At 53.6% G+C, this 14,812-nt stretch overlaps 1 protein-coding gene across 1 annotated transcript in view; it reads right to left on the bottom strand.

Moving 5' to 3' along the window:
• Itga11 (integrin subunit alpha 11) overlaps window positions 1–14,812 on the bottom strand; it is a 97,863-nt gene that overhangs the window by 10,756 nt on the left and 72,295 nt on the right. Inside the window, exons 15-23 of the mRNA XM_055596710.1 lie at window positions 14,251–14,381; window positions 13,020–13,186; window positions 11,818–11,960; window positions 10,621–10,731; window positions 7,756–7,841; window positions 5,944–6,151; window positions 3,182–3,280; window positions 2,625–2,701; window positions 582–671 (exon numbers count right to left, since the gene is read on the bottom strand). Of these exons, the coding sequence (XP_055452685.1) occupies window positions 582–671; window positions 2,625–2,701; window positions 3,182–3,280; window positions 5,944–6,151; window positions 7,756–7,841; window positions 10,621–10,731; window positions 11,818–11,960; window positions 13,020–13,186; window positions 14,251–14,381 (1,112 nt within the window). The remainder of the gene's footprint in view (window positions 1–581; window positions 672–2,624; window positions 2,702–3,181; window positions 3,281–5,943; window positions 6,152–7,755; window positions 7,842–10,620; window positions 10,732–11,817; window positions 11,961–13,019; window positions 13,187–14,250; window positions 14,382–14,812) is intronic.

Here is a 14,812-nt window from a genome sequence, read left to right as displayed (position 1 = left end):
GTGTGTGTGTGTGTGTGTGTGTGTGTGTGTGTGTGTGTGTGTGTGTGTGTGTGTAGGTCAGAGGATAGCTTTTGGGAGTTGGGTCTGGTCTTCCACTTTATTTTGAGGCAGGGTCTCTCTTGCTTCTCCTGATATACCGTATACTCCAGGCTAGCTAGCCTATGGGCTTCTAGATGAGGCTCCTGTCTCTGCTTCTAGAAATTGAGCTCAGGTTGCTAGAGCCATTTCATTGGCTCCACTCAGACTGATCTAAAAATAAACATTTATTTTATGTAATTGTGTATACATGTGTCTGTGTGTGCGTATGTGAATGCGGTGCCTACAGAATTCAGAAGAGGGTGTCAGATCCCCTGTGACCAGAGTCACTGGTGGTTGTGAGCCATCTGATGTGGGTGCTGGGAACCGAACCCAGGTCCTCTGGAAGACGAGCATGTGCTCTTAACCACCGAGCCGGCTCTCCAGTCTGCCAAGTTAACTTTGATGGGCTCTGTTTTTCACTTCTCCCCCAGCTTTGTGTCCCTGCTAGCTCAGCCCCTCCATCCCTCCCCTGCCTCCCCGCCTCAGATGCATAGCCAGCGCACCTGGTAAAGAGGACATCTGCTTCGTATTTGAGGTGGAAGCGAAGGAGGGCCACATTGTCATCTCTGGTGCTGTCCTGCTCATGACTGTCACTACAAGGGGAATAGGAACAGACAGGACACTGGCACAGAGATTCTAGAGACTAAGGGGAACATGTGCTAGTCTTTCAGGCTGCTGGATTATGATCAGGCCACCGAGGAAAGCTGATGTGTCTCCTGGATGTTGGGCCAGTAGGTGGGAATGGGTGCCAGCCCTCTCTGTGGCCAAGCTGTCAGGGGGGCCTTTGGGTAGTGCATGGCCACGGCCTGGCTGTGCCACCTTCTTGATGAGCCTCCCCAGCTGTTTTGCTGAATATGAGAGGGACTTGGGACTGGGAGAAAGATGAGCCTTGAGGAAAGCCACCTACTCTGCCCTGGGAAGATCAGTGGGGTTCACTGATCCCTGTTCCCACAGGGTGCAGACCCTACAAGACATTGGGTGACTATGTCAGGAGAAGCCAAAGGGCGCTGCTCAGAGACCCCTGGAGGGGAATGGTCCAAGGTACTTCCACCTTGTAGTGAGTGCTTGACTACCAAGGAGGTACCCACAGAGGTCAAACCCCAAGATTTTAGCTTGACTCTCCAGGCTCAGGGGTGGGGCTAGAAAAGGGTTCCCTGAAATAGACTGACACCCATGTCCCTTCTCGCAAACCCCATGACCACTGCTGTGCAAGTGTGTTCACTCTCCAAGGATGTTCTGCTCCAGGGAGGAGTCAGGAGGCCCCAACAGAACAGGACACTCCACAAACTCAGCCATATGTCAGGTGAGGTATCTGTGGACATGTGGGGTTTGTTTAGCTGGTGGCCAGCACAGGCTGTGTCGGGGGTGGGGGGTTCCCCAGCCCACCTGTGACTTGGGATAAAGACATTGATGTTGGTTCAGGCTAAAGGCATGAGATGGCACAGGGGCGGGATGGCTCAATGGCCAGGTTGGTAGACAAGTACTCAGGTGTGTGCTCAGTGTCTGGGGAACTGGAGAGCTGGAGGTTTACTACTAATTGGAGGGTTTTGGAAGCTCTGAGGCTCCTGACCAGGCAGAAGCCAGCCTGCCTTTCCTCCCTCCCTTCCTCCCTTATTTCCTCCCTCCCTCCCTCCCTTATTTCCTCCCTCCCTCCATCTCACACAGAGGTGATTCTGTTGAGAAAGGAAACAGTTTCCTGCTGGCTCAGGGAGAGTCATGGGTCAGCATGAGTCAGGCTTCTCCAAGAAGCCTGAGAGACATATACAGGCCCACACAGAGGAAGAAAGGTTTTCTGAAAAATGGTCAAGTGCCCAAGCAGAGTGTGATGGCTCATGTTTATGGTCAGCCAGACAGGAGGGCGAGTAACCTCCGGTCCTGGCTGTGAGGGATTGCCTAGATTGGCTTAGCTGATGTGGGCAGACCCACGCTGAATGTGGGCAGCACCATCCCCTAGGCTGGGCTCTCACGCTGAATAAACATGAGAATCTGAGCTGAGCACAGAATTCGCCTCTCTCTACTTCCTGGCTGAGGATGCCCTGCGACCAGCTGCCTCAAGCATCAGCCCCCATGCTTCCCTACCATGGTGGACTGTGTCCTTAAACTATGGGCCAAAAGAAACCTTTCTTCCCTTTAGTTCTCTGTGTTGGGCACTTTGTTACAGCAATGGGAACAGTAGCTAGCACAGAGAGAGCTAACCAGGACTGGAGGGGCATCGGATGAAGTGTGGGACTGAGTGTCCTGCTCTCCATCGTCCTGTTTATGTCTATGTTGTTGGAAGTCCACACAACCTCTGCTGGCTGTGAGGGGCTGCTGTGTGGATTGACAGAGCTGAAGGGCTCTAGCTAACTGCTGCCTAAGCTCTCTCTCTACAGGTTAAGGGACAGCCATTGTTTCTTGTGGCTGAGCCTCAGGACAGTCGGAGTGAAGCCTTCTGTCCCTCCGCCAAGCTTGGGTCAGGGAATAGAGTTTCCAGTGGGATCCAGTGGGCATAGGAGAGCACAGGGTTGGGGTGGCACTTTGGGGGTGGGGGAAGGGGCAGGCCTGACCTGCCAGCACCGAGCTGGATCTGAAGATGGTGCAGGAACACGGACTTGCTGAACTCGAAGTCCAGACGAAAAGCCACCTGTGGAAAAGCAGGCCTGAATGGGACACTAGAGGAGTGCCAATTCTGACCTGCTTTTGACTACCTTCATCGCCCCGCAGAGAATCACTGGGAGAGGGGGCTGGGGTGGAGAATAGTGAACTAGGGCCACCATAGGTGCAAAGACAGCAGCTTCCCATGGGCGTGTTCCCCTCCCTGGTTTTTGAGATGGAGCGTCATGGGGCCTAGTCTGGTCTCAAGTTTGTTGTGTAGGTGAAGCTGGACTTTACCTCCTAACTTTCTGTCTCCACCTCTTGAGGGCTGGGGCTACAGGTGTGCTGGTGTGTTCCACCCGAGGCTTCATGCACACTAGGCAGGCACTCTACCAACTGAGCTACAGCCCCAGCAAGAAATTGTACTTAGAACCACCCCAAGCCCTCTTCCTGCTCCCTGGACCTTTGTTTGCTCCCTGTTCTCTGGGTCCCAGTTTCTGTCCCTCCCTGCTAGGCCCCCAGCCTCCACCTTGGCCTTGGCCCTGAAGAAGGGGTAGCTGACGTTGCAGACTTTCTTGTGTAGCCGCCTCTCCTCGTTCACACACTCGATGCTGTTGTCTGAGTCATCCTGGATGGGCAAGGCAGTAATCAGGCAGGCTCACCACAGCCAGCCCCTCGCCCCACCCCAGAGGCCACCCACCACTGGCCATAGGAATTAGACATGTGGAACGCCACTTTCTGACCACCTGAACCACAAAGGGCCCCTGAGGCCGAGGCTGGGCATCGTTGGTTCAGACTAAAGGAATGAGATGGCACAGGGGCGGGATGGCTCAATGGCCAGGTTGGTAGACAAGTACTCAGGTGTGTGCTCAGTGTCTGGGGAACTGGAGAGCTGCAGGTGGGACTCTGAGGTCTAGACCTCCCTCAGGGTGTGGCTCGGAGGGTGTTGACACTTGGTCCACTTAAAGGTCGGCAGCCACTGCTCAGGCTCTGACCTCCCTGCCTCCGCAGCTCTTGAGGCCCTTTGAGTGGCCATGTAGCATCCCTCCCAGCCTCCTCCCCCCAAGAGAAATCGTGGAGCCACGGAATTATATTGCTTGGTCTCCGGCAACTCGTGGACAGTGCTATTCCATGTTCTAGGGTCCCGGACCGCACCACACCAGCAATTACCACCCTCTCCCTCAACTCCCCACTTCCTTTTGGACACAATAAAATCAGCTACCCTGTCACCGTGCCACGAGGGACTACACAGTGAGCCAAAGCAAACCTGTCCTTCTCTCAGCTGCTTTTGTTCACTACTGGGTCCCAGCGAAGAGGAAAGTAATTAATCTATTTGTAGCCCAGAAAAATAGCCAGCGGCTGGGCCTCCCCGAAGCTCCATGATGAGTCCCTCCAAGGCAGGGCTTGATTCAGACTCAGATGTAGGCGCTCGTCTGCTCCGGTCACAGCCGCGTGTGAGTGCATGTGAGTGTGTACTGTGTGCAGCCGGGGCATGGTTCTGTGTGTCAGGGCCTGTGCTCATGTACGCCCTAGGTTTTTTTTTTTGTCAACTTGACACAAGCTAGAGCCTCTGGGAAGAGACTCTCCTATAGAGAAAATGCATCCATAAGGTTGCATGTAGGCCGTTCCTTTTCTTAATTAGTGATTGATGTGAGAGTGCCCAGCCGATGGTGGGCACTGTCACCCCTGGGTGCTATAGAAAATGAAAAGAACAAGCCAGTAGGCAGCACTCCTCCGTGGCTGCTGCATCAGCTCCTGCCTCCAAGCTCCTGCCCTGCTTCAGTTCCTGCCCCGACTTCCCTTAGCGGTGGTCTGTTACCTGGAAGTGTAAGAGAAAACAAACCTTTCCTTCCTAAGTTGCGTTTGGTAGTGTGCTTTGCCACTAAATAGAACCTAATGAGGAAGCTTCCTAGTAGATTAAAATAATACATGATGATAACAGAGCTCCTCAGTGAATAGAGCGCCCCACATTCTGCTTCCCCTCCTGGCTAGGGAACTGTAAGTTTGGGTACCAAGGAGGTGCCCACACGACTTCTTCTCTGCGTGTGGTACTAGGTAGGAGAGGGCAGAATGTCCTCCCCCATCTGTGCTCTGGACTCTACATGGATGCTGATACTCAAGTGGAGGGGGACCACGTCTGAGGGGTCCTTCGTACCCCTGACACCTACACTTGACAGCAGTGCCCTGCTTCGCTGAGCGGACACACCTCGAGGGCCTTCTATGCGTTTAGCTTTGGTCCAACGTGGAAGAATGTCAGGGAAGACGAGCTTGAGACAGGGCTTGTCCTCAGAAAGTTTGGAGTACTCTTCAGGTGTGTATAGGAGTGGCAGATGCCTGTGTGTGCGCATGCTCAAGGAAGTCAGAGGACACCCTGTGAGTTGTCTCTCAGGAGTCATCTACCTTGTCTTTTCACACAGGGCTTCTCATTGGCTGGGAGCTACTTCGGCCCCAGGCATCCTCCTGTCTCCTTCTCTCCAGGGTTGTGCCTGACTTTGACTTGTGAGCTCGAGATGGAACTCCGGGCCTCATGCTTGCAATGCAAGTCTTCATAGTTGGAGCCATCTGCCCACTTGCTAGCTAGGGTTTCAACAGGCGGTGATGGTGGCCTCAGAGGACACACAGGTTACAGGGAGCAATGTGGGGTGGAAGGCCCCTTTGGGGCTTGGGAAAAGACATGCAAAGAGCTGATGCAGGAAGCACAGCCCAGCGTGGTAGCTGATAGGGAGTCCCTGCTCTCACTAACCAGCTGTGTGGTCCTCTGCCAGCCACCTCAGCTCTCTCCAAGCCTCACTCTCCCCTTGTGATGTGGAGATAACCCCCTCCCTGACCATACTACCACTTCCTCCCAAGGATTCTGCATTGAGCATGTATTTAGTATCGGCATGAAGCAGGGGATTGTGAGGGAGCCCCAGGCAGGCCCACAGAGTTAGCAGAGGATCCAGGTGCGAATGAACAGGGTGTCCTGGGAGTCAAGGAGGGGACAGTAATGGGGGCGGGGTCTGATTCTTGCAGGTATGTACACATTGGTGGCACAAGTGCGCATGCTCCCAAGTAGGGCCAGGGGGACAGCTTCAGATAGTCCTCTCCTAGTCTCAAAAGATGCAGACTCCCTGATAACCGTGATCCCCAGCTCTGGGCGCATGCTGAAGCCCAGAGGGAGATGTCAAAGCCACCTATGGGTAGACCACCCTCTGAGAACCCGCAGAGGAGGGACAGGACACAGTTCTGCCAATCCCTCCACTACCCCTCTGCGAGTGGCCTGGGTCAGCTGGGCGAGCAGCCGAGTCCTACCTTCTGGATCAGGCTGGCGAACTGCAGGTTCTCTGACTGGGAGATGTTGAGGGTGGTGCTGTAGGCGTTCTCCCCTCTGTTCTCCAGCGTGGCCTCCACTGCCACCCGGCGCCGTGTGCTCTCTACGATGAAGACTGTGGTGTCGAAGGACAGCGTGTATCTGGAGCACTCCTGTGCGGGCCTCCTGAGCACCCGTTGGCAGTACTCCCTGTGGGAAGAGGCCGCTGGCTATCAGGCAGGCGAGATGGGGGATGAAGGGTGGAGCTGAGCCTCAGGACTGGCACAGAGACATGGGACTGGGAGGCCTGGCCAGGTACTGCCTGTGGAAGCAGCCACCGAGAGAGGGAGTGGATGGAGAGGCCTGAAAAGAGATCATGCTTCTGTCTACTGTGTGCACCAAGGCCCCTGCTCTCGAGTCACGGGTTGTAACCGCCTCTGAACTCAGCTCTCTGATTTCATCTCACTAGTCATGTATGATCTCTTCTCTTCCTTTTTGGATTTGGCTGCCAGGAAGCTCAGCATTCATGGTAGCATATTTATTTCTTTATCCTTCGATACTGTTTGGGTGTGCTCTTTCTATGGGCTGTCTGTAGCTCGTCGTTGACATTTTATCTCATTGCATAAAAGTTAAGCAAAAATTATTGTAAAGTTTAGTCTTTAGCTTAAAAATGTGCACATGACCATGGCACCCTCGTCTGCCTTGTGTGCTAGTCTGTTTCCTCCAGGGGGTTATGGGACCTGTGTACAGCCATGTCATGTGGAGGTCAGAGGCCAACTTGTGGGAGTTGCTTCTCTTCTTTTTACCCAGGGATCAAACTCAGATCATTAGAGGCACACACCTTTACCGGCTGAGGCATCTGCCAGCACCCCCTTAGAATCTTTCTGTAAGAGAGGCTTGCAAGCCCTGGTGTTCAGCTGGTGGACTCTCGACATTACCTCAGGTTTGAGGTTAGAGGACAAGACGCAGAACTCTGGGTCATCTGTCTTTGCTTTCTGTATCTTCTTGTTGTTCTTTGCTTGTTTGTTTTAAAATTTATTTCATGTGTATTCTGCCTGTATGTATCTACATACCACGTGAATACCGTGCCCATGGAGACCAGAGGACAGCACTGCATCCCCTAGAACTGGAGGCACAGATGTTTATGGTGCCACTTTTAAGCACTAGAAATTAAACCTGGGTCCTCTGGAAGAACAGCCAATGCTCATCACCACTGAGCCACCTGTCCAGTCCCCTGTTGGATTTTCTCATCTCATTCTGGCTGGCCGGGAACTCACAGAGTTCTGCCTGTCTCTGTCTCTTAAGTGCTGGGATTAAAGGTGTGTGCCGCCACATCTGAGCTCCCCTCCCCCATTTCTGAGAGGGTCTCCTGTAGCCCAGGTTGACTTTGAACTCATGAAGTAGACAAGGATGCCTTGAATTTCTGATCACCTCCCCGAGTGCTGTTACTGTGTATGGTCCACCACTGTGCTTTGGCTTGAACCTAGGGCTTTGTGCATGCTAGGCAAGCACTCTATCCATTGAGCTTTGTCTCTGGCTTCCTGTCTGTTTAGTAGCTTGAGCTCCAGTGGGAGAGTTCCATTCTCAATGAAGCTGGAAAAGTTAGAGTAGACTGGTGATGTTCATTTCATCAGAGCACCTGAGGCCAGCAGAAGGGAGAGGCCCTCCTGAGCTTACAGGGGAGTTAGAAGCTCAGGCTCTGTGCATCAAAGCAAGCTGCCTGTGAAGCAGCTGCACCAACACAGTCTAGGCTTTAGGAACTCCAGGCCACCAGCAGGAAGGGGCCAAGGTGTACAGGACAATGAGTCACTCACATGGCAGTGGGCAGGTCACTCCGAGCATCCAATACAAGGTCAGGGACACAGTGCTCATCCTCATTACAGCCATTCCAGAAGGGCACCTGCAAGGAGAGCCAGTGTGGGTGGCTGGAGAGGGGACCATGGGCTCCAACCGTAGAATCCAGAGCCCCCAGCCTCTGTCACTCCCTGCCAGATGGGGCTCTGCCTGCCTTGCCCTCCCCCAACGTTCCTTCTTCCTGCCTCCTTCAGCCCTGCGTAGACTCCGCCTCCTCTAACACAGTCTCAGCCAGGCTGGCAGCCCGGGCTCCCTCACCAGCAGCAGCTTCAGTCCACAGGAACTGCCCATCTGTTGTGTATAAGGCATGCAATATTGGTGACACAGGCTGAGAAAGACGCAGCATCTGCTCTTGGATCATGAGCATGACTGACACGCGAACAAACAGCTATAGTGTGAAATGTGCAAAGAAGCAGAAACAATGAGACCAGAAGAGGTGGAAGGAGGACTAGCTCTTGCGCTCTGCAGAGAGAGTTTCGAGGTGGTGACAGTGGGTCGGAGTTCTGAAGCATCGCTCAGTGAGCTGGATGCACCAGTGGGAGCAGGAAATCCAAGAGAGGGCTGGAAGTACAAAGGTCCTGAGGCTGAAGAGATGTGGTGAATGTAGGAAATGACTCCATATTTCAGTATTGTGGAGAGAGACCAGGCAGAGGGAGGAAGAAATAAAACCATGACGTTTCCTACAAGGCCTCGGGTCATCCCTTGTACCTAACAGGGGTCAGTAAGACAAGCATGGGAGGGCCCTGCTAGACAAGCTGAGAGAGGTGGGAAGATGGTGTGAGGGGCCAGGCTAACGGCGAAGAGGTCAGGGAAGATGACCCTCAGGAGGGATGAGGGTGGCATTGGCTTGCCTAAGGTCTGAGAGGTAGGGTCACCAGGACCCAGAAGCTCTTGGGGCTGAGGGAAGGGCCTGAGGTGTTGCCTGGTTCTTTTTCACATTCTGGAAGGTGGACAGCACCATACATTCAGAACCCTAACCTATAGTTCAGAAGCTTGGCTTGGGGGCGTGGGTGTGAGGTGTGGGAATGTGCCCTGTGGCTCCTCCACGGAGCAGCTCAGTAGGGGCTGGGCGCTGAAGCCCGGGCTCAGTGGCATCAGAGGCCATCAGCATGGAGGCAGTCTTGGTGGTGGTGGTGGGGGCAGGGACTAGAGGACTGGGTCTCTTAGCTCTTCTTGAGGTAGACTGGGCCCTCAGTTTAGACACGTGGTTAGAGGGTCCAGTCACAAAGGCACTGTACACACTCCACCAAGTCTAGGCCAGGTCTCCAGCCAGCCATCTTGCAGGACAGCCAGTTCTCAGAAGTTCGAGCTAAATGACGAAGAGGGATGGTCACGTCATTGTCATAAACTGGCTTCAACTCAGGGTCTCATGTCTCGGCTGGCCTTGCATTTGCTACGTATGTAGCTGACAATGACTTTGAACTTCTGAGCCTCTTGCCTTCACTTCCTGGGTGCTAGGATTACAGGCCATGCTGGAGAGGGAACCCAGGGCACCGAGCATGCCAGGCAAGCACTCTGCCAACTAAGCCACGTTCTCAGCCCCTCTGTGCCCCATAAACTGGGTATGGTGATGCCCACTGTAGTCCCAGAGCTCAGGTGCCTCTGCCACAATAAGCTCATGACTATTTCTGGCTCTTTCACCTTTACCCCACTTTCTGTCACTCCACACCCTGGAGACACAGCCAGCTCTCCCGCTTTAGAGGAGGTCTCCCTCCTTCCCCAGTTCTGCAGCTCTGAGTTTAGTTTGTCTGTTAAAGTCAAGCCCAAAGCCACCCCCTGCAGGAAGTTCTCCGTTCACTATTTGGGGTAGCTCATGCTCTCCATCTCCACCTGGCACCAGGATCCTGGCGTAGGTGACTGCATGTGAATCTGCCTCATGGGCTTCCTGAGTGAATAGTGTGCATTCCCTTGCTGTGTAGGCTTTGTAATTATGGTGTTAGGCAAATCAATGATTGGGAGCAGGCAGCTACCTCCCCTGCCAGCCCAGTGACTCACATAGGGAGTGTTTGGGGGGAGGGACAAGAGAGAGCAGACCAGCATGGTGGGAGGCAGGGGGCAGGTGCTGAGGGAAGATGGATGTTGCAGGCAGGGCTGGAAGGGTGGGAGGGGATGGGGGTGTTGTGGAGGGTGGAGGGGCTGTGGCAGTGTGGGTGGGACAGGGCAGCACTGCCAGATCCTATAGTCCTAGCACACCGCTGGAGAAATCCAAGCAAGCTTTGAGTGACTTTGAGGCTGTGGGCGGGACTTCACTTAGGTGTCTCAGGAGCTCCTGGTTTCTGAGTGCTGTGATGTAATTGAGCCTTTTCCTAATGCTTAGGGTTCAATGTCGCCTTCTGTAAATCCTGCCTGCTCTCCTCGCCCACTTTGGCAGAAATAGACCTTCTTGAGTGCATTCTTCAGGGAACAAGCACTCCAGTTATTAGCAGAGGACCCAGGTGCTCCTAGTTCTGGAGGCTAGAAGATACTGATGGGCAGGGCTACTGCCGTCGGCAAAGAGAAAGCTTTGGAATCGCAGGCAGGGCGAGCCCGTCACTGAGTGAGTCACTCAACAAACCTATGAGCAAGCCCAAGGCAGCTGAGTCCTCTTCTGAAAATGAGGGAGGTGAGAACCTGAGGTCACGGGTCCATTCTGGGCCTCCACATTTCCTCAGGGGCTGCTCGGTGCTTCCCTGTGCAGAGGACAGGGAACACCACAGAGGAGGCTTGTCCTTCTGTTACTAGCCATGGGTGTCTGGGGACAGCAGGCAGGAGGGTGAGGGAAGGACTCCTCCTTACTCATTACACTAAAGGCCTGGAGTGGACGTGTGGCGGAGGGCAGGACATACCGACGCTTTGAGTGTAGTGGGCCAGCCATTGTCTAGCATGGGACCGTAGTCAGGGTCCTCTAGGGAGTACTCCACGGAGAAGGTCACTGGCTTCACGTAGTCAGCAGTGTCCTGTGGGGCATGGAGGGCAGAGTTCAAAGAGGAGAGAGTAACCATTTTGTAGGCCACGACACCAGACCCGGAACCTTCACCCCTCTAAGCTGGGAGGATGGTACCTCAGGACAAGTCCTTAGGTAGACAACGGTTCCTGCCAAGGTCTGCAGGGGAAAAGTGTGAGCCAGGTGGGAAAGCATATGCCAGTTTGGTGTTCTGAAGTTTCACCACGCCCCCGTTGACCCTTCAAAGCTCAACTCTCGCCGCTCAGATACCTCTGGTCCTCCAGGAAGCCTGGCAGACACCTTCCTCCTCCTTCCAGGGCATTGACGACACCTAACTGTTCTTTTCTCTTTGTTTTGTTTTTGCTTAACTGTATAGCCCAGGCTGGCCCCAAACACAAGCTTCCTGCCTCAGCCTCCTGAGTGCTAGGATATATGTATTAGCATTCTGAGCTAACTTTCTTTCCCAGCAAGGACTACTCTAGAAACCTCTTACTGTAGCCCAGCCACTGGGATATGGCCTTAGAATGCTGAGTGAATGAATGAACATGTGAACAAGGCAGGGAGATTCAGTCTCTCCTGGCTATGGCTGACAAACGCCTGGGGTGCCCAAGCTGCCTAAAGCCTGTGCTCTAGAGCCGTGGTCAGCACACAGCATTTCTACAGGGAGGCAAACCTCTCTCTCACTCAGTGATGGGCACCAGGCCACTACCATGGGATGCCACTGGCCCATGTACCCATGCCTGTGCCCGCTGTATCCAGTCTTCACTCCACCCTGCTGTTCTGCCCTTTCTAGCCATGGTGGTGGTCCACTCTCTTCCTTGTCTTCCCAGATGGAACTCACTTCCCTGATTTCGTTCCTTCTAGGAACGAACATCTGGAAACATCTGGTGGGCGGTATGGCCTCGAGGACTTTTATCTGAGACCCGAGGAGGGGTACTGGGGTACTGGGGTACTGGGGTACTGGGGTACTGGCCAAGGTTGGCCTCGCTGCTCCCTGGCTGTGTGCTGAAGGCTCAGAACTGGCCTGGCACCCATGGGGCTCACTGCTCCTGCAGATGTCCCTCCACCCTGTGTCTGTCTTGTAGGGCTCAGGGCTCACCAGCACGTGGAAGCTGATCCTTTGGCAGTGTTCCTGGCCGGAGGAGAGAAGGACAGCCCTGTTGGTGAACTGGTCTCCACCTTCGTCCAGATGTGCCCGTGGCATGTACCGCCTCTCATCCATGGTGGCATTGTACCTGATGCCTGGAAGAGGGGAGAGGAGAGGCCCAGCTGGGGCTTCATCCCCATGCTAGGCTGCTCACCTGATTATCCCTGGGCCAAGCTCATCTCTTTCAGGCAGCTGGAAGCTGGGAGCTTCCCATATTGGGAGCAAGAGATATGGTAAGGAGGAAGGAGCTGAAGAGAAGAAGAGAAAGTGTGAGAGCATCAGGAGGAAGGGCGAGAGAGGGAAGCAAGCCTTGCAAAAAGAAAGGAGAGGGGCCAGATGAGGCCAGTGTTGCTCAGCCCTGCTGACACATGACCTCCTCAGCTCTCCCCTCGACACCCTGCCTCACACCACTGCTCTGGGCCTTTGGGAACTTGTCCTGGGGGCTTTTCTCATGCTAGGGGTACTCCTCAGACTCATGTCTTTATTCTGTGGCTTGAGGCCCTCAGGAATGGCAGTGTCTCCTGACTCCCATGCAGCCCTCTGGGGTGGCTGTATCTTTGAATTTTTGTCTGTCATAGATGGAATGTCCATACACAGCCACCAGGCTGGGATGTGTTCTCTTAGCCACCCCCCAAACCCCTGCACACCCAGCTTTTCTTTCTCTGGTTTTGTCTTCATCACTGAAAGGGACACTACCTGTCTTCTCTCCTGTGGTCTTTATTATACCCATCACTCCAGGGCTGCCTGACCCTTCCCAGGCCCACAGCCTTGCTGGGTGGTAGCTGGGCCCATGAGCCTAGCCTGTGGTCCTGTGCTCCCCACTGCTGGCTCCAGGTTGGCTCCTGAAGTTTGGCTGACTCTTGGCCTCCTCTCTGTAGCCTGCTGCCTGCCTTTTGCATACCATTCAAGATACAAACAAGGGATGTGCTTCTGTCCCTGGCCTTTGCCATCAGCTCTGCTTACTACCACTCCTGCCCTGCCAGGAATCCCTCAAAAGGAGAGCATCAGAGAATACGGCAGGCATGGAAGGTGCCTCGGGATGTGGCCTGGTTCTTAGAACCCAATTTGGGAAAGGCTCTGGCTATGAGCCAGAACAATCACAAAGCCCACGGAGAGACTGGAACTTGGCTGACAACCCAAGGACGCTGGTTTACCAATGGTTGCTGTTTGGAAGTTGGCTGCCAGGAAGACGGGCACGAAGCAGAGGAAGGCAGCCAGGCAGGTGGCATCTCTGCCATTGCGCTTGCAGTCCTTGTGGAAGATGTTGATCTTGGATGGCTCAAAGTGCAGACTGGCATTGATCTGAACCACTGGGCGGGCCCTGGAAAAGAAAGGCAGGTGAGTGACGGAGGGCTGGTTCTGGCTTCCTGCCTGGACCCTGCAGCAGAGGTACAGACCCAGGTAGGAGCAGAGTCTGTTAAGCCTCCTAGAGGGTGTGGTGAGGAGGAGGGGTAGAGAGGGCCCAGGAAGCTACAACACTGATATCTTGTTATATCCCGCATCAAGGCAGCTGGCTGACAGGGACTCTGCAAGTCTAATGAGATCTAGAGTCGGGCTGAGTGGAGGGTGCACGAGCACAGTTGAGGGAAAAAGACTGGAAGTACAGCCAGAAGCGGAAAGTGTCTGTTAAGGCGATCTAAAGTTGGCTGACATTTTTTTTTTTTTTTATCTTCAAATTTAAGGTAGTGCTGAAAACCTAAATGATGGAATCGATCTCAATAACATATATTTAAAAAGCTCCAACCATCTGGGCATGGCATGGCCTCTCATCCCAGCAGACACAGGTGGATCTCTGTGAGCTCAAAGCCAGCCTGCTCTACATAGCGAGTTCCAGGCTAACCAGGGCTACATTGCAAAAGTAGTAGTGCTCGAAAACAAACAAACAAACCTTGGCCAGTACCCCACCTCAGGCCTCAGATAAAACAAACAAACAAACAAACAAACAAAAACAACAACAACAAAACAAACAAACAAACAAAAACGCACAGGCTTTAAAAAAAAAATACTGAGGTGGAGCCACACACCAAAGGAAAACGAAGTCAGAGGGGTTGGAAGAAAGAAACCCCTATATTCCACATCCATCTTCTGGCTTTCTAGAAGAGGCGCAATGCTCTCTCTAAGTAGCCTGGGAGGCGGGAGTGGCAGAGGCCCTGCAGGGGCCAGAGCACAGGAAAATGTTTGGGGTTGGGGGATAGAAAGCAGTCCCCAGTCCTAGAACTCTACTGAGAATAGACTGGGGCTCCAAGAACATGTGGGCTGGGAGAGGCTCAGGGTTCATTTCTATGACACTCGTTAGAGTCAAGAGGCGAAGACTGAGGGAGGTCTTTGGAGCGCTCTATTGGGTAACCTCAGGACAGCCCTCCAGCTGGGGAGGCGGGGACCAACCACAGCACCACAGCGCTGCCCATGCCGCCCACTGCCAGGTCCACAAGCCCATCGTCGTTGAGGTCCAGTTGTCCGTGAATACTGCAGCCGAAATGCTGCAGGCCGGGAGCCAGCTCCGAGGCTGTGATTCTCTGTGGGGAGAGGAGAGAAGGCTGTGTACTGTGAGCCCAGGTTAGCTCTAGCGGGGACAAGCACAATCCTGAGCTCTGAGAACCCCTACCTTTAAAGCCACTGTTATGGATGAAAATATGATGTGTCAGAATATTTCCCAAACAAGGTTTGGTGACTCACACTTACAGTCCCAGTATTAGAGAAGTGGAAATAGGATCATGAGTTCAAGATGGGCTACACAGCAAGACCTTGCCTCAAAAAACCAAGGGCTTGAAGGGCTGAGTGCTGGAGTACTTGTTGAATGTCAGTGTATATCACCTGGCAGCTAACAAACCCACTGGCGTCTCTAACCTTGGTGTATTTACTTGACTATCTTACTAATAAAACATGTGAACAAATTCTCTAGACTCATACAACTCTTTAGATCATTAACTCACAACTGTAGTTACCT

The sequence above is a fragment of the Psammomys obesus genome, unplaced genomic scaffold (genome assembly GCF_907164565.1).
Source record: "Psammomys obesus unplaced genomic scaffold, mPsaObe1.curated_primary_1811, whole genome shotgun sequence".
NCBI classification, from domain to species: Eukaryota; Metazoa; Chordata; class Mammalia; order Rodentia; family Muridae; genus Psammomys; species Psammomys obesus.
This window is presented reverse-complemented; position numbering and strand designations above follow the sequence as displayed.